Here is a 19,634-nt window from a genome sequence, read left to right on the forward strand (position 1 = left end):
CCCAGCAACATGACTGTGTTTACCTCAGACGGTTCCTTAAAATACCATCCAAATAGCTTGCTTATATATTTTGCACACGTCCAGCCTATTGTTCAAATGGCATTCCCACGGCCTCGGACCTCATAACACAACCCTGCCCTTAAAGAGATAGTTTGGGATGTTGGCAATGAAGCCGTGTATCTACGCCCCAAGAGTCAGATGACCTTGTGGATATCAAACGATCCCTTTAACCTCAACGTACCACACAGAGAGGCATGCACGCAAAGCATCCTGACACCCAGACCAAAGACACGCAGGCTCTTCAAAACCCCTCCAACTGGTAATGGTGAAAACTGTAAAGACATAATGCATGAGGCACTTGGGACAAGAGCTTAAGAGGACTTTAGTGCTTATTGGATACCTGAGTTGAATCCATACAGTCAAGAGATTCTGGGTTTCTACAGCCATGGCATGTAAACATGCCATGTTAAAAAAAAAAAACGGAATGTATGTCGGCCATCCGGAGACCGAGGGCGTTTAGATGCCTGCTGGCCCTGCAATATTGTTCCCAAGCCCCAGCTGCTCCCAGGTCAAGGCTGCTGCTGGTGTGGAATGTTTGTGGTTTGCTCCTCCCGCCATTCAGCCCCATTCTCATCCCAAGATAAACAGACAAGCGTTTCGGGCCAGGTGGCTTTAKACAGGGGGGGCATATCCGTACCCTCATATTCGGGAGTCATTCAATAGCTCCGCTATCAAGGTCTCTCCATGCTGACAGATAGCCCCTCGCGCCCCGCATTGTGTGCAGATTACTAGCGGTTAAGGGAGAAAGCATCACACAGCTGCACCGCCTGGTTCAATGTGTTACCTTTCAACCCCCCTTAAATGAGCGGCTATTTCAAAGTCACCACTGGGCATGAGCAAATTTAGCGCTCCTCAGCCAACGTAACAATGAGCCCTGGGATTAGGTTACAACAAACAGGCCACATCCCCTGGGACACCATCCCGCCTCTGCCTCGGGCAGGGGACGGGCAACACATTTGCCAGAATGCAGCAGGGGGACACTGGCACGTCCGGCCCACCTCAAAGTGACAGGAGCGGAGCATCCCAGCAATGGAACGTTAATTCTCGCTCCCTGCGTGTAGCACACAGGGGGACGGAGGGTGTTAATGACTAGAGTGATATCTCCTTTCAAAACAAATATCTGGAAAGAGCAAAGAAGAACGAAATCTGGCCGCTCGGACTTGTTGCATCAAAGTTGTTGGCCATTGTGTCTCAAGTGTCTTTCAGACAGTCAGGTGACTACTTCAGGCTGTGCATCTCTCTGAAGAGGACCTTACCTGAGTTCTGTGGGGCAACCGAATGTGAGTTCAGCTGCTCTCTCTCCATCTATTCGGTTTCAGTTAACAGAGTGGTGTGGTTGCACCTATCCAGGAGGGCTTACAGAGGGATCGGGACAAAGCGGATAGTCAGATGTCTGGCAGATTAAGAGGGCTTCGGGACCTCTGCTTTTTTGGGGGGGAGTGACCCGTGTAATAAAAATTGATTCCTGACATCAAGGCCAGTCAGACAAGCTTGTGTCTCTCTGTTGAGGTGATACTGGGCACCTTTTTCCTTTCCTTGAATGAACACTGGACCTGGCTTTGGAAAATGTTAGAGGTTTAAACTGAGGTTCCTCTGTGGTTTGACGCTGACAGAAAAACACTTGCCGGGTGTTTTATGGACAAAAAAATATCCACACAACCAGCTTAGCTATCTGATATTCCATACAGCCGCCAGAGCAGTCTGACACAGAATCAATCAGAGAACGTGGATGGCAAGAGTTTGAGGACTGGAAAGGAAGAGTGAGTGAGTGAGCTACAGGAGAGCGAATAGTGGAGTGAGTGAGTGAGTGAGCTACAGGAGAGCGAATAGTGGAGTGAGTGAGTGAGTGAGCTACATGAGAGCAAATAGTGGAGTCAGTGAGTGAGCACTTATCGTCCGTCCTCGGGGACAGAAACTTTCCACCAGCGCAATCCAACAACTTCTGTTCAAAGACCCCGAGAGCTGGTGGCTGCAGTCTGTTTTCTCTCACTCCTTCTCCTCTCAATTTCTTCCACTTGGAGGGGCAATAAATAGCCACAGGTGTGCGGAACTGCCATCTAATCTGAACTTAATTTAACACTGCCACAAACAAGATATCCGGCAAAGGCGATAGAAAGAAAGCTGTGACCCTCCCTCACTCTCTCTCTCGCTCTCTCTCTCAGCTCAATGAGGAAGTGACAAGAGTGTGTGGCCTGGAGAGTCAGGTCTGCACCCAGAGGAGAGGGTGAGGCGTGGAGCAGCCAGAGAGGGTGTGAAGTGGGGTGGACGTGTGTCTCCTTGTCGTCCAGCTAGAGGGGGAGCAGTGGCTTCTCCAGCCTGTCTGCAGCTCACCACACATTAAAATAACCCAACACCCACCAGAGGGAGGCTGCTGCCCAGCGGGTGTRAGGACTGGACACACTTCAAGAGAGGAGCCCACCACCAGACTGATAGATTGGAGTGTAAGAGCACACTACGGGAGAGCTTTTCTCTACTTTTACAGAGTGAAGGACTGAGAGGAGTTGATTTGCCAAACAAGGTAAGAACTGAAATAATTTCACATAGAATGCAAAGACACATTTAATGTAGATCATTGTGTTTTGCTTGCAAAAGTGTCTGTGGGCAAAAGGCTGAGAGCAACCGACTAAGTATATTAAAGGGAGAGTTCACCCAAATTACAAAATGGCGTATTGGTTTTCTGTACGCAGTCTATGGACAAGGTATGACAACAATCCAAGTTTTGTTTACCTGGCCACTGTGTTAAATGCTAACCTTTTAGCATGTGTGACAACAATCAAAAGCATGTCAACGGTACCTACAGTTTAAGTCGGAAGTTTACATACACTTATGTTGGAGTCATTAAAACTTGTTTTTTAACCACTCCACAAATTTCTTGTTAACAAACTATAGTTTTGGTAAGTCGGTTAGGACATCTACTTTGTGCATGACACAAGTAATTTTTCCAACAATTGTTTACAGACAGATTATTTCACTTATAATTCACTATCACAATTCCAGTGGGTCAGAAGTTTACATACACTAAGTTGACTGAAGTTGACTGAAGGCCTACCTTCAAACTCAGTACCTCTTTGCTTGACATCTTGGGAAAATAAAAATAAATCAGCCAAGACCCCAGAAAAAAATTGTAGACCTACCATGTTCATCTGTACAAATAATAGTACGCAAGTATAAACACCATGGGACCACACAGCCGTCATACTGCTCAGGAAGGAGACGCGTTCTGTCTCCTAGAGATGAACGTACTTTGGTACGAAAAGTGCAAATCTATCCAAGAACAACAGCAAAGGACCTTGTGAAGATGCTGGAGGAAATGGGTACAAAAGTATCTATATCCACAGTAAAACGAGTCCTATATCGACATAACCTGAAAGGCCGCTCAGCATGGAAGAAGCCACTGTTCCAAAACAGCCATAAAAAAGCCAGACTATGGTTTGCAACTGCACATGGGGACAAAGATCGTACTTTTTGTAGAAATGTCCTCTGGTCTGATGAAACAAAAATAGAACTGTTTGGCCATAATGACCATCGTTATGTTTGGAGGAAAAAGGGGGACGCTTGCAAGCCGAAGAACACCATCCCAACCGTGAAGCACGGGGGTGGTAGCATCATGTTGTGGGGATGCTTTGCTGCAGGAGGGACTGGTGCACTTCACAAAATAGATGACATCATGAGATAGKAAAATTATGTGGATATATTGAAGCAACATCTCAAGACATCAGTCAGGATGTTAAAGCTTGGTCGCAAATGGGTCTTCCAAATGGACAATGACCCCAAGCATACTTCCAAAGTTGTGACACAATGGCTTAAGGACAACAAAGTCAAGGTACTGGAGTGGCCATCACAAAGCCCTGACCTCAATCCTATAGAAAATTTGTGGGCAGAACTTAAAAAGCGGGTGCGAGCAAGGAGGTCTACAAACCTGACTCAGTTACACCAGCTCTGTTAGGAGGAATGGGCCAAAATTCACCCAACTTATTGTGGGAAGCTTGTGGAAGGCTACCCGAAATGTTTGACCCAAGTTAAACAATTTAAAGGCAATGTTACCAAATACTAATTGAGTGTATGTAAACTTCTGACCCACTGGGAATGTGATGAAAGCAATAAAAGCTGAAATAAATAACTCTCTGCTGTTATTCTGACATTTCACATTCTTAAAATATAATGGTGATCCTAACTGACCTAAGACAGGGATGTTTTACTAGGATTAAATGTCAGGAATTGTGAAAAACTGAGTTTAAATGTATTTGGCTAAGGTGTATGTAAACTTCCGACTTCAACTGTATATTAACATCTTTKGCTTCATGTCCAAATCATCCTAAAGTATTTAGAAATTGATTGTGTAACTCAATTAAGTTACTTGAAGATGATTTGGACATGAAGCGCAAAAATGCTAATGTTTCAGGTATTTTACCCTGTTGAGACATGCTTCTGGTTCCTGGGGTCGAGTTATATTTGAAGCCCACTGACTTGCTCTGCTCACTTGGGATCCATTGTCCAGATCGAAAGCCACAGGCAAACAAATGTGGTGTCCGTAACAAGTGGACCTCAGTGGCCAGTAAATCAGTTAATAAATACTTCCTAATAAAAAGGCAACGAGTCTATAATCTGCTTTCACTGGCCCTCATAATGCATTCTCTGAAACCAGACTAGGAGTCGGGGGGGCGACACGGCTTAGTGTAGGCAGGTGTGTGTGTAGCCTACACGTGCGCGTGTCTGTTTGGGGGTTTGTGAGTTGCGCTGGTGAGAGAAAGAGTTTGTATTTTTGAGAAACTACTTCATAGTTGTCTGTAGCGGTTCCCTTTTCTGTTCCAGGGACAACCAAATCACGACAAAATTATTTTAACATAAAATACTGTATCTTGGTGATCAAATTTAGTACATTCTTCCAGTGAATGTAACAAATTAAAGGCATATTTTTGTTATTATTATAAACTATTTGCATTGTGAAAAGTATGTAAAACTCCTTATAATACCTACTACCAACTGTTATTATTGTTGGACGATTTTAGTTTATTTATTTTATCAGCAAAGAAATGCAGACCACCTGCAGAACCACTGGACCACTGGTCTACAGCATACGTGAGGTAAGGACAATTCCTGTTCTCACAGATCTTGTGTCAGCCCACTTGCTTTTGATTTATTGTCCTTTAATTAACACCAACGTAGACATGCAGGGCACATCAACAGAAATCCTGTATCAGGGACACTCATTTGCCAAGGCTCTATCATGTTATTTGCTGKCGGAAACAGTGCAGGGCTGGATATCCTCTATCCTCCATCACCGTCACACAATCCCATCTCTCTATCTCCCATGCTCTACAGATGCTTCCTAGTGATTTGTAGGAGCTGACAGAACCCAAGGCAGGGAGTATGTAACACACTTAGGGGTTGTTATTGGCAATATCAGGCCCAAAGGATTCTCGGGCTCAGTCATTGACTGCATGTCAGACTCCAARTCTGTAGGACATTACTTTTACAGCTTTATGAAAATTAAGCAGGTGAAAGCGAAATGACTCATCGTGCACCACATGCCCTGCGATGAGGCAATATGCCGAAGACCCTTGTGGAGATTGGCCAGAAAGGCCTCTCTTTCGCACTGCCTCCCAAATGTTAGCAGCATCGGTCCTCTGTTGCCATAGCAGCCACTGACCCCTGTGAAGATCAACCAGTGTTCTGGTGGGGTTCCTAGTAACTGGATTATTCGCTTCCAAGGCTCATAGCATGTGGAGAGGCCTTTCAAGGCACTCCTGTTCTGATAAATGGAGAATGAGCCACACTGCCCAAACAATAAAGACAGATATTCAGTTTACGCAAGAAGCCTTTTCCTCCCTCAGACGCTGTATTCTCCCTCCAAATCCAAAATAAAGGGATAAAAGGTGGCAGTGCAGTGACTCATACTATAAAGCTGAGTAGAGTTACCTTTCACAACAAATCTGTGCGTAACAGGGCAGGTCTATGGAGTTAGAAATTACAAAGGAGTGGCAAACTCTTCACGTTCTGCCTTGTAGAGGAAATTGGCACTTGGGCCAATGGTAGTGCTCCAAGAGCATTCCACAAATTTCTTGTTAACAAACTATAGTATTGGCAAGTCGGTTAGGACATCTACTTTGTGCATGATACAAGTCATTTTTCCAACAATTGTTTACAGACAAGATTAATCTCACTTATAATTCACTGTATCGCAATTCCAGTGGGTCAGAAGTTTACATACACTAAGTTGACTGTGCCATTAAACAGCTTGGAAAATTCCAGAAAATGATGTCATGGCTTTAGAAGCTTCTGTTAGGCTAATTTACATATTGAGTCAATTGGAGGTGTCCTGTGGATGTATTTCAAGGCCTACTTTCAAACTCGGTGCCTCTTTGCTTGACATCATTGGAAAATCAAAAGAAATCAGCCAAGACCTCAGAAAAATATTGTATACCTCCACAAGTCTGGTTCATCCTTGGGAGAAATGTCTAAATCCCTGAAAGTACCACGTTCAACTGTACAAACAATAGTACGCAAGTATAAACACCATGGGACCACGCAGCCATCATACCGCTCACGAAGGAGATGCGTTCTGTCTCCTAGAGATGAACGTACTTTGGTGCGAAAAGTGCAAATCTATCCAAGAACAACAGCAAAGGACCTTGTGAAGATACTGGAGGAAACGGGTACAAAAGTATCTATATCCACAGTAAAACGAGTTCTATATCGACGTAACCTGAAAGGCCGCTCAGCAAGGAAGAAGCCACTGCTCCGAAACCGCCATAAAAAAGCCAGACCATGGTTTGCAATTGCAAATGGGGACAAGATCGTACTTTTTGGAGAAATGTCCTCTGGTTCGACAAAAATAGAAATGTTTGGCCATAATGACCATCGTTATGTTTGGAGGAAAAAGGGGGATGCTTGCAAGCCTAAGAACACCATCCCAACCGTGAAGCACAGGGATGGCAGCATCATGTTGTGGGGGTKCTTTGCTGCAGGAGGGACTGGTGCACTTCACAAAATAGATGGCRTCATGAGATAGGAAAATGATGTGGATATATTGAAGCAACATCTCAAGACATCAGTCAGGATGTTAAAGCTTGGTCGCAAATGGGTCTTCCAAATGGACAATGACCCCAAGCATACTTCCAAAGTTGTGGCAAAAGGCTTGAGGACAACAAAGTCAAGGTATTGGAGTGGCCATCACAAAGCACTGACCTCAATCCCATAGAAAATGTGTGGGCAGAAGTGAAATAGTGTGCGAGCAAGGAGGCCTACAAACCTGACTCGGTACAAAAGCTCTGTTAGGAGGAATGGGCCAAAATTCACCCAATTTATTGTGGGAAGCTTGTGGAAGGCTACCCGAAATGTTTGACCAAAGTTAAACAATTTAAAGGCAATGCTACCAAAATACTAATTGAGTGTATGTAAACTTCTGACCCACTGGGAATGTGATGAAAGAAATAAAAGCTGAAATAAATCATTCTCTCTACTATTATTCTGACATTTCACATTCTTAAAATAAAGTGGTGATCCTAACTGACCTAAGACAGGGAATTTTTTACTAGGATTAAATGTCAGGAATTGTGAAAAACTTAGATGAAATGTATTTGGCTAAGGTGTATGTAAACTTCCGACTTCAACTGTAACTCCATAAACATTGATTTGTATTCAGTATTTTTTTTTTKACATTACTGTTGCTTTTGTAATGCCTGGAGGATTTAGAGGTCTGACAAATGTCTTTCCATTTTCCTGAGCTTGACGCCATGTGTAACCTGAGCACACCTTGATTGGAATAGCTCTGGGCAGATAGTAAAACTTTAAATGCCAGAGTAAACCAGAAAGATCATTCATCATGTATAAAGAACATACGGGAAAATGTATTCAATAAAGTCAAGTATTCTRGTGAAGTCGAGTTACATAACAGGACAATAGCATGTGAAGGTCTGTTCCAGTTTTCCCACTGGTGTTCTATCAGCCTAGTCTGAATGATAACAATTGTAATTCCAAGACAACTATGGGAAAAGCACACAGACAGTAGCCGCTCAACTCTTAACATTTCAACCCTTGATGATGTGAAGGCTCGTACTTCTCTCAGTGATACATTTTGTCCCAGAAATGTGGGCAAAACAATGTGATTTAAGTCCAAATTAAAGCAGGTAACAGCACAATATATTGGACACACATAATGCGTGTGTTTTCCTATCTCAGCTGATTAGGAATGACAACAAAGTGACCATATTTTCATTTGGAGGCATTACAACTGAGAAAAACAAAACAAATGACAACAAACTTTTGTAATCTCTCTTTTTGTTGTGTGTAATGCATGCAAGTGTTCATTTAGCAATTTTCAAAATTGCAGTCATTGACATCAAATGTGGCTATTTAGAATTGAGGGGGTTTGGCAGGCTTATTAGAGAATAAAAGACTAACAGAAGCCATATACTCTCTGAAGAGAGCTACAGAGTGAATGCAATTACTTTTGTTTTTCATGTGGAGCAGATGCATCATAATCATGCAGTCTGAAAAGAGAGTCCCTCAACTGTAGATATCAAATTGCCTGGTCGGATGGGTACAACAATAGGCAAGCCATTATCCCAATATAAACACAATGTAGGCAGGCAGCAGAAACCAGAACAGTTGAGTGCGCTTCTCCATTCATCTGAATTTGGAGGGATATTATTTGTACACGGAGAGGGAGCCAGGACAGCACTAACCCACTGAGCACAGACGTCAGTTCAACGTCTAGTTTTGATTTACATTTGCTTGAGTTTTCAACTCACGTGAATTCAACAAAAAATGTAATGTTGTCATTGGATTTATGTCAAAAGTTGGGTGAAAAAAAGACAACAATTACCTTAAGTTGCTAAGTTTTTGCAAATCCAATCAATTTTCATCATTACATAGATTTTTGGGGGTTGGAATGACGTGGAAACAATGTTGATTCAACAACTTTTTGCCAAGTGGGAAGGCTGTTTGGGTTGAGTGAAATGGATGAAATTCATTGATGTGTCACAGGAGCTGTTGTGGGCTCCAGGAGTCAAATTCCATTTACAGCAGATGTGCAAGCTACACACCCAGGGTGACTGGCAAAGCTTCATAATGTGGTTTATTTAATTTAGAATCAGGCTTTCAGTGCTTCTTACAAGTGAAATGGGACTACAGCCACTTGTAAAAACATCCGCCTGTAACCATTGTCTCTTAAAAACAATGATTTGCCGTCGTTAGCTGGACTAAACCAGACAGTAAAGTTAACACGAAAGGTGCAACAGAATTCTGATTGACATGGAAGATAAAATACATATTTCGGGTAAATGTTCTTTCTTTCACAATATGCAGTAAAACACAAGTACAAAGACACACTGTCAACAGGCAGCCACACATTTACAGTAAACACACGCAGACGTACACTACGTGCACGCACGCACGCACAAGCACACCACACACACACACACACACACACACACACACACACACACACACACACACACACACACACACACGTCAGCAGAAGGCAGTCATCCAGGCATGTAGGTGCCTGTTTTCTAAGGCACACAGTTGTGATATTGTGGAGATAATCCTCTGAAAAATGATCCTTTTCTTACTATCACCTGCAGTGGAACGTGTGGGCACAGCAACCGTCCAACCTCAGGAGCCTGATCTGTCGCTACAGCAACAGGCATCCACTGACTAGCTCCCCATTTCTAGGAGGTACAGAATACCAAGAAGCACACACAAGGGAGCTTGCTCGATACTCATCTCAAATGTGTTTCTCTAGTCTAGGAGGTTGAGATTCTGAGAAACAGCGACAGAAATCGATCACTCAATCTATGTTTGTGAGTCCATTGTCGAGTAGAAAGAAAGGTGATTATTAGACGTGATGGCTGTCTAATGGATGTAGACATTAATGGTGCCTGTCTCTTTAAGAGTTGGTCCTTGGCAGGTCTGTGCTGATAAGTGAGGAGGTGGATCCCTGCCTGTCTTTATTCTGCCTCTTGTTTCTCTGACAGGCTTTTTGATCAACAAACTCCTCCGTGCTGCCTGCTCCTGAACGTGCTGCCTGCTCCTGAACGTGTGTCTGTGTAGCTCTAACATGTGTTTTTTACTGTTTGTGAGAGCACGTGTACCTACTCGCTCTATCCGAGGACTCTTATTCAGTGGTGAGGTGACCACCTTCAGCACAGGTGTGTAACATACGTACAGCTGTCTCTTATACACATCTAGATGTGTATAAGAGACAGGTGTGTGTGTGTGTGTGTGTGTGTGTGTGTATACAATTCTAGGTAATTTTAACCTTCTTTAGGCAATATATTGTATCGTTCAGCAAATAAACCAGAATCAGAATTGCTGATTAGGGTTGTGGCATACAGTACATGAAAATGTGTGTGTGCATCTTGGTGAGTTATCTAATCTTGGTTAGATGGTGATTTTATGTTCATGCTAAATTGTGGCCTGCAATTTGCATATTTAAAGAACATCTTGTTCTCTTCTTGTTGTACTTAAAACTGAATTAAAAACATGTTTGCCACAAACCTACATGGAAAACGCACATTTCAAGTACAGTAATGTAATTAAGTAAGATCGCAGTGACTGAATGAAACAAAACCAAGTGCATCCTTATTTTGATTCGACGCCTACACAGTGTGGGTTTGATGGAATTCGACACAAAGTGGTGGAGTAATCAATGACTGTTAGCATTTGAAAATCAACCTCGGTGGTCTTGTTATGATTTAATTTTCCATGTACGCAATATGGTCAACAATTATCAGTGTTGGATTACGGTCAGTATTCTGAATTCTGTGAGGGAGGTTCTTTCTGGATGTTTTATCCTAGACACTCCATTTGGTGGTTCAGTGACATAAGGACGCACTTCCAAATAGCCTAACACAAATAGCACTTCCAATAAAGGGTTAATTGTGAAGAAAGAATATGATGGTGCCAAGAATATCAGAGGAGATCCTAAACTCACACCTCGGCTATTTCCTACACACGCAGCGTAAAGACAATCAGTCATTTACAGTCACCACAGCGATAGAGCAACATTTACCTAAGAATACTATATAGTGAGAACAGGAGCGGGTGAGGTGAAGTACAGGTAAAGTGTTTTTGATTACTGTGATCGGAAAAACAGAATTTAATTCAGCCGTTGATCACAAAACATTTATGTTATAGCCAAAGGAGAAAAGGGACAGAAGGTAGGTCTTAATCAAGATAGCTGCACTCAAGTATCTACTTAAAGCAGGTAACAGAGCAATCTTGTGGAAGGTCTATTGAAGTCGGACCTGTATCTGATTGATGAAGAGCCAGGCTGAGACGTGCTGCCTGCTGTTAGAATGTGTCCCCTGCTCTAGCTGTGAGCCCACAGGAAATACCCTCACATCTCTCTGCCAGACTCTATCAATGTACTGAGAGAGATGGTCCCTATCCAAATCCCTGTGGGAAACACATAGGGGACATGGAAAATGTATCTTCAGAAAGGAGAACAAGTGAGAAATGGAAGGATCGAAGGATCTAATTGTCATAGATGTAGATTTTGTGTCAGAAAGGCCAGTACATGTTACATTTCACGTACACTACCGTTCAAAAGTTTGGACACACCTACTCATTCAAGGGTTTTTCTTTAATTTTTACTATTTTCTACATTGTAGAATAATAGTGAAGACATCAAAACTATGAAATAACACATACGGAATCATGTAGTAACCAAAAAAGTGTTAAACAAATCAAAATATATTTTATATTTGAGATTCTTCAAATAGCCACCMTTTGCCTTGATGACCGCTTTGCACACTATTGGCATTCTCTCAACCAGATTTATGAGGTAGTCACCTGGAATGCATTTMAATTAACAGGTGTGCCTTMTTAAAAGTTAATTTGTGGAATTTATTTTCTTCTTAATGCGTTTGAGCCAATCAGTTGTGATGTGACAAGATAGGGGGGTATACAGAAGATAGCCCTATTTGGTAAAAGACCAAGTCCATATTATGGCAAGAACAGCTCAAATAAGCAAAGAGAAACGACAGTCCATCATTACTTTAAGACTTGAAGGTCAGTCAATACGGAACATTTCAAGAACTTTKAAAGTTTCTTCAAGTGCAGTTGCAAAAACCATCAAGTGCTATGATGAAACTGGCTCTCATGAGGACCACCACAAGAAAGGAAGACCCAGAGTTACCTCTGCTGCAGAGGATAAGTTAATTAGAGTTACACTGTCTGTGATTTATTTAGAATTCAAGGCACACTTAACCAGCATGGCTACCACAGCATTCTGCAGCGATACGCCATYCCATCTGGTTTGGGCTTAGTTGGACTATAATTAGTTTTTCAACAAGACAATGACCCCCACACACCTCCAGGCTGTGTAAGGGCTATTTTACCAAGAAGGAGAGTGATGGAGTGCTGCATCAGATGGCCTGGCCTCCACAATCCCCCAACCTCAACCAAATTGAAATGGTTTGGGATGAGTCTGACCACAGAGTGAAGGAAAAGCAGCCAACAAGTGCTCAGCATATGTGGGAACTTCTTCAAGACTGTTGGAAAAGCATTCCAGGTGAAGCTGATTGAGAGAATGCCAAGAGTGTGCAAAGCTGTCATCAATGCAAAAGGTGGCAACTTTGAAGAATCTCAAATATMAAAKATATTTTGATTTSTTTAAMACTTTTTTGGTTACTACATGATTCCATATGTGTTATTTCATAGTTTTTATGTCTTCACTATTATTCTACAATGTATAAAATAGTCAAAATACAGAAAAATACTTGAAAGAGTAGGTGTTCTAAAACTTTTGACCGTTAGTTTAGTGGGTGAGATTTTTGTGAGTGTGGGAAACAAATCCATAYGATTCAGTTGTTGGGTTTATATTTACATTTATCACATTCTTGTCAACACTTGAGCCAGAAGAGACAGCGTACTTCAWCATTTACATGGAATCTAGCGCATCAAAGACAATGGACTGCGGCTATTTAATGTGGCATGGGGAAATAGCCCTCCTATTATGGAATTAAAACTCCTCTTGGGTTTCCAGTTCAAAGCAGGGCCCGGCCTTCCGAGTGGCGCAGCCGTCTAAGGCACTGCACCGCAGYGCTTGAGGCGTCACTACAGACCCGGGTTCGATCCCGGGCTGTGTTGCAGCCGGCAGCGACCGGGAGACCCATGAGGTGGCGCAGAATTGGCCCAGCGTCGTCCGGGTTAGGGGAGGGTTTGGATGTCCTTGTCCCATCGCGCTCTAGCGGCTCCTGTGGTGGGCCGGGCGAATGGTGCGGCTGGCTTCCGGGTTAAGCGGGCAGTGCGTCAAGAAGCAGTGCGGCTTGGCAGGGTCGTGTTTCAGAGGAAGTATGGCTCTCAACCTTCGCCTCTCCCGAGTCCGTACAGGAGTTGCAGTGGTGGGCAAGACTGTAACTACCAATTGGATATCACAAAATTGGGGAGAAAAATGGGTTAAAAATGTAACAAAAAATAATAGGGTCCATGTTGGCTCTCATTAGCAGCTCACAAAGTTCCATTAGGCTATAGCGGGAACAGGGAAGGGGCCAGTTGTTGCCCAGCAGCCACATTCACAACGGCAATTCAATGGAATCCCAGAATGACAATTGGGAGATTACTGAGAAGTATATGAAAACTCGAGCCAAGTGTAAGGCTGAAAGCTATTGCTCCCGACCCCTTGCTCTTAGTTTGCTCCATTCCAGGGAAAGCTGGAAAGGTCAACTTGCCATTGCATAGAAAAGTGAGAACAGCACCTTCATCTGGATAAGACATTTAGATGGAGCTGGATAGGGTCGAGTCGGCTGACTGCCAAGTGGATATCAAAAATGTAAGTTCAAGTGCTGTGTGGCGGCTATGCAAATGTGATATACCTGAGTCACTGCATACTCTAGCCATTTAAATGGTTTAGCAGACTGCTGTAAGCAAAGAGAACACGGTCACATGTCAGATAGGTAACTAATAGCAACGATGCAACACGGTTGGAGGAGCAGGTTTATGCAGTAACCTTGGATGCAGTATCACTGCAATAATCTCAAGAAGACATAATGGTAAGTGGGTAGATTTGTATGTTGGGTGGTGCTGAGAGAGAGAGAGGTGGCACTGGAGTGGTGTGGTCTTGTTGTAAATGTCCAGTATTAAAGATTCACACAATGTTGTGAATTATTGAGTGAGTGTCAGTTGCCTGTCGAGGTGATCGGGTTTCTTTCAGTTTGATCTTTGGAGGAGTTGGAGGAGTGTTTCAGCACTCCTGACTTACTCCTGACTAACAGCATGATACTGAGTAAGCAAAGACTGACTAAGCAAAGCCCCTCTTCTGAGTTCTGGAACTACTGAGAAATAAAGCTAAGTAGTATGGGGAAGGAGATGATACTAGGTTTTGTTGGCATCAACAGTTGTAGCTGTTTCTCTCCAGGACCAACCCTTGTCCTTGAATGCCATCATGTCTGAGCTGATTTATAACTGGGACACCTGGTTAAGTGTCCTTTATCGAAACGATGACAGCAGAATAAGAGTTATGAGCCAAGATGTAATAAACCTGCAGGCCTCCGCGACGGAATGTCTCACTCCTGTTCTGTAACCTTTGGAGACCCCTTTGTGGCCACAAAGCATGTTCACCTTATGGTAGAGCTGGGACGATAAACCGACACCGACCATACGGATCACTTTTTGCAGGCATTTTGCTGATATCGTTCATTACGATAAGTAGCCTAAACTAGAGAAATGTGAACTATACTACAGAAATGTGAACTTTTGAAAGGAAACAAGTTTGCTAATATGGGTGATTGTTAATGGGRCAATTGGTGGCTACAATCATCAAACTAGAAGTAGTAGTTTAAAGGATAAAAACTGTGGTGCACATTAATGTTATAAACGTATCGTTCTATTTATCGTTATCGCATCAATTCAGACAATTTATTGCGATATGTATTTTTGTCCATATCGCCAAGCTCTACCTTATGGTAGAGATTTATGTCATGCCAAAGATAGATGTCCCATCATTCGAGTCCTGTGTATCGGCACAAGGTTAACCTCCTAAAGCCTAAGGAGGAATCTTCTGTGCTCCATTTCAGATCCCCTTTGCACCATGCCTCTGAGAGACTCAGTCACGCTGCTGCTCTGGAGTTGCTGCGTACTACTGCTTGTCCACCAATGCGAGGGTCAAGGTAAGACATTTGCTGCATGTCAATCGGTACCCTACATCCTATGGTACATACAGTGGGTTCCGAAATTATTGACACCCTTGATGAAGATGAGCAAAAATGACTGTATGAAATAAATCATTTACTGTGGGAATTGTGATTGAATCAACGTTCAATGCAACATACCAAAAACAAAACGAACTATGCAAGACTTACAGTAGTATGCTAAACTAACTATGCAAGAAAACATTTTGTAGGCAGAACGCATCGGAGTAGGATTCTATTTCATTGACAGGCACAACTCAGGCCTGTACTCTACACAGACCAGAGCGCCATAACCAATCAGAGCTGCAGTAGGCCTATATGCAAATAGACCATTGCCATATATGGATCTGTACCATTCACTTTGAACTGGACTGTTTTTACAGCGTGAGCGGTCATGAGTAGATGCGCTTGTTTTGAGATCAAAACGAGAGCTAAATGTAGCGACGTGTGCACATTTGTACATATGTTCMTATCCTTTGGTAGTTAGCGAGCTATTAGCCCAGTTATAGATAATTTGTAGTCCCCAATGGGGGAGTGATTGTTTCCTACAAGATCACAAAACGTATAAATTCCTAGACAGCTTTGAAAAGTGAGTCAGGTAAAGAGTTGTATTTTTTATTTKATTTTGTCTTAAAGGGGTAGTGTTGCATTTTGAGACAGACTTGAATAAGCTAAGTAGCCAATACGTAGAGGGTAGCATAAGTTGACTGATTCTCTGTAATAAGTGTATTTGGAATAATGATGCATTCACTTTTTGTGAAGTGGTTTCTTGTATCAAACTACACAACATTTTCAGTCACCTCCTTGTCTGAAGGACAAGTGGATAAACAGGTTAATGTCAAGCCCTGCATGTTTTTTTCAAACGTCTCATAGGCCTACACATTGGCTGCTACTGTAGGCTGAATGAAAGAACAGCTGTTTCCATGTTAAAATGTTATGGGATGCATTTTTTCCATTGTTTTTGATGGTAGGCCACTCTGGTAGGCCTACATTATGATCAAATAGTCACAGTAGCCTACTTGACCACTGTTAAACTAACTTAAAGCAGGTACAACCTCAGTGTTCACAGTAAACGGGCCCCGGAAGTTGCACAGAATATTCACAACGTTCAAGTTTGCACTCAGCAGACCTGAAATTAGCTCAGTGACAACATTTTTTTTGAGAGAACATTGATTGTATGCTAAATCGATTGTCATTTGTCCAAAAAATTACAAAAACATATATCTGAAAAAGATAGGGGTCAGAATGAATCACACCCGTTTTCAATACCTTTCAATACCTCACCTTGTTGGATGACGGCACTGAGCCTTTTTGTAAAAGGTTTTATGAGTTTGAGAACACACTGGGAGGGATCTTAGACCATTCTTCCATACAGAATCCTTCCAGATCCTTGATATCCTTCGTCTGGACTGTCCTCTTCAATTCAAACCACAGGTTTTCAATGGGTTTGAAGCCTGGGATGGCCATTGCAAAATGTTGATTTTGTGGCCAATGAACCATTTCTTTAGCATACAATATAGCTCCGTATTTGAATTATTTATTTTATCCAGTCATTTTTTGCTCATCTTTATCAAGGATGTCAATCATTTCGGATCCCACGGAATATGTACTCCTAGAGAGAAAGCCCTGGCAACTGTGCATGTGAGTGCATCTGATACTGTATGCTGGGTAACTATCAGGTTTAAGCCAAAGGATCAATACGATTTCTGCTGATAAAAGTAAACAAAACTCTGTTCAAAACATACATCAGAAGTAGTTTGATATAGAATTATTAAATACATCATTTAAATCAAAAGAAACAAGCACACRTCATCGTAAAAAAAGAAAGAAAATCGTTGTGTGAAACAGCGAATGTGTAGACTCAATAAAACATTGTTTAAAGCATGAAGTACAGAGATTCTTAACCGCAATTCAATTTAAACTTTGAACATTGCTGTCTGTGCATGAAGAATCATGTTCTTGAATCAGTCATGATCTGCCCTCAGTACGGAGTGCAATATCACAAACAGAGGTGCTTTTTCTCTCCTCCCTTCGCTGTGAAATTCCTGTCTGGTTAAAGAATGTGATTCATTTTTGCGTCGCCCCCTGGGGTGAGAAGGGAAGCCGTGATGTGGTAGGAGGCATTGTGACAAAAGGTGTGACACGTGTGTCAGAAGACAGGAATGCCCTCTGTGTTACAGCAGTAGTCAATAGCCATTGGGTTTGCTTTAAGGATAAAGGGTCATAGAGCCTATCCTGGCCTGTCTACGTCTTCAAGCCTTGCCAAGAGCCTCGGAGCCATGGGATAAGGCAGTTGATGCTCCCTGCTCGGCCGTCCTACCTAAATATTTTTCTAGCGGCACAAGCAGCTGGAGTGGATACAGAGATTGAATGATCCTTAATTTCTCAAGGATCTGGTTACGATTCTCTCAGCTCCTTCAGACGCTGGTGCCCCCTCGCACGTCCCTCCTCACCCCCTTCCTCCTTAATCTGGACTTAGGGCACACGTGCGCGTGGGCTGGCGGCCGGCACGCGGCCCGTCTTGGGATCAAAATGGAGGAAACCAAAACCTGTGCTGCGTGTATAACTGGCACCAAAGCACTTGCCGAGGCATGAGCAGGGGAGGATGGGAGGGGGGGATAAAGTTTCATGGCCAGGAGTAAATTTAGATCCCTCTGGTTTTAACATGAAGAGACTCAGTGAAGCCCGGTGTGTAAAGTACCCCTCCAGAGAAGCACTGGGCAGCTTGCAGGCCCTGAGGGCCAGACTGGGGAAGAAAACAGCACCTGTCCCCCCATGATTAGATGGTAAACCAGAAGCTCTTAAAGAACACTGCTCCAAACAAAGGACAGTGTGTTTAACAGTTGGTGGTCCAGTCATTATTTCCCATGATTATCTGGTGATACATAAGCTAGTGACAAGGCCCTGGTCCAAAGCCTGGATACATACGATATCACCACCCAGCATTCTACGAATGACAAGTTGACAACTGAATAAGTTACTACAATACTACAGTATACTGCATATACACAGTTGTCATTGTTAATATTCTGGCAATGTTTATACTGTATAGAAGTTTTTGTTATCTTGCTCAATAATCAGTCAGCTGGGGGACTTCGTACTGATTAGTTTAGGACAATTTTTCCTGATTCCAAGTCTTCCGGGATGTATTCTGTTGCTGATACTGAGCCCTGGGTCTAGTTGGGGCATGTGTGTCTTCATGGTTCCAGTCTTAGCAGAGCTGGAGGGAACCTACTACAAACACACAAAGCCCACAACAGGGACAGGGAATGGGGCTGACCAGACAGGCTTCCCTGGCAGACAGTGGCTGGGACTAGTCTTCTCTGACTTGCTGCAGGGCCAGCAGCAGGAATGAGAGGCAGGCGGGAGGGCTGCTGTACTTTCCTGGACCTCTGAGAGCAGGCTGACTTGTCTCATCAGTCTGTCCACACTCTGCAGTGATCAGACGGCTGTTTGTCCGTCTACCCTGGCATGCTCATTCCCTCCCTACGGACATGTGCATGATATGTGCAGTATGGCTACCCAAGCCTTTGGCGCACGCCCATCCTGCATACTCCTTCTCCTCTCTGTCCCTCTCACTCTTCTCACTCATTGTGATGCTCACTGTGGTCCAACTCAAACTGCAGGCTAGTTCCACTTCCATCCCCTGTAATTTCTCAATATGTCTCTCTTCCTACCAGATATAACACACTTCACACAGTGCTTCAAGAGCCTTTGAAGTTTACTCTAATAAACCATGCAGAAAAAAGTTGGAAAGAAAAGAGCCTCCACGCAACTTTACCACTAGGGATGAGAAATTACAGAAATATTCTCTCATTTAAACCGGAGGCACTGGCAGCATGGGGTAAATGGCACCTGAAGGATTGTTGATGGTGTCTACTGTGACATCCTCCATGCCATTTAATGACGCCGTACAGAACAAGCAAATGGCTGGATCAAGGCTCAATTAAATTGTTCTTGCTTTGCGTACACAGTAGCATTTTAACATATTTCTTTCCGGTGGTCATATAAAATTGCAAAACGTTCCTAGATAGACACGGATATRTAATGTCAGTTTTAATTAAATTCAGCCTTAAGTCATATAAGATGTGACAAGTGTGTTGTTATATTCAACGAAACGTGCTTTTAAAAGAGCACAGTTTCATTTTTGCATGTCAAAAACAGAAATTAGGTCTCTGAAAATAACAGCTTACTGCAATATTCCCATTGTCTGTGGGATTTTATTTTTATTTTTTATAGCTTCCCTGTTTAGAATACATGAGCTAACGCATTTCATTGTTCAAGGTCCGCTTTGTTGCCACGGACACAGGGCTTACTGCAGCCAACTGTCGTGTTGTTCATGGAAAATGTCTGCAATTCCACATCAATCCAATGACTTTCTGCAGCATTGTATGCATTCACAACTGAAGGATATCTCTATTGTCTTACGGTACATAT

The 19,634-nt window shown here is 42.9% G+C and overlaps 1 protein-coding gene across 3 annotated transcripts in view; it reads left to right on the forward strand.

Moving 5' to 3' along the window:
• The first annotated feature begins 1,004 nt into the window (after positions 1-1,004).
• LOC111978801 (protein delta homolog 2) overlaps positions 1,005-19,634 on the forward strand; it is a 29,070-nt gene continuing 10,440 nt past the window's right edge. Inside the window, exons 1-2 of one of the 3 annotated variants that reach the window (XM_024009045.2) lie at positions 1,005-2,578; positions 15,084-15,176. In XM_024009045.2, coding sequence (XP_023864813.1) covers positions 15,098-15,176 — 79 coding nt within the window. In that variant the 5' untranslated portion in view covers positions 1,005-2,578; positions 15,084-15,097. Of the gene's footprint in view, positions 2,579-10,045; positions 10,215-14,004; positions 14,061-15,083; positions 15,177-19,634 lie in introns of those variants that run through there. The other 2 variants (XM_024009044.1, XM_024009046.1) reach the window with 2 other exon arrangements.

The sequence above is a fragment of the Salvelinus sp. IW2-2015 genome, linkage group LG18 (genome assembly GCF_002910315.2).
Source record: "Salvelinus sp. IW2-2015 linkage group LG18, ASM291031v2, whole genome shotgun sequence".
Taxonomy (NCBI): domain Eukaryota; kingdom Metazoa; phylum Chordata; class Actinopteri; order Salmoniformes; family Salmonidae; genus Salvelinus; species Salvelinus sp. IW2-2015.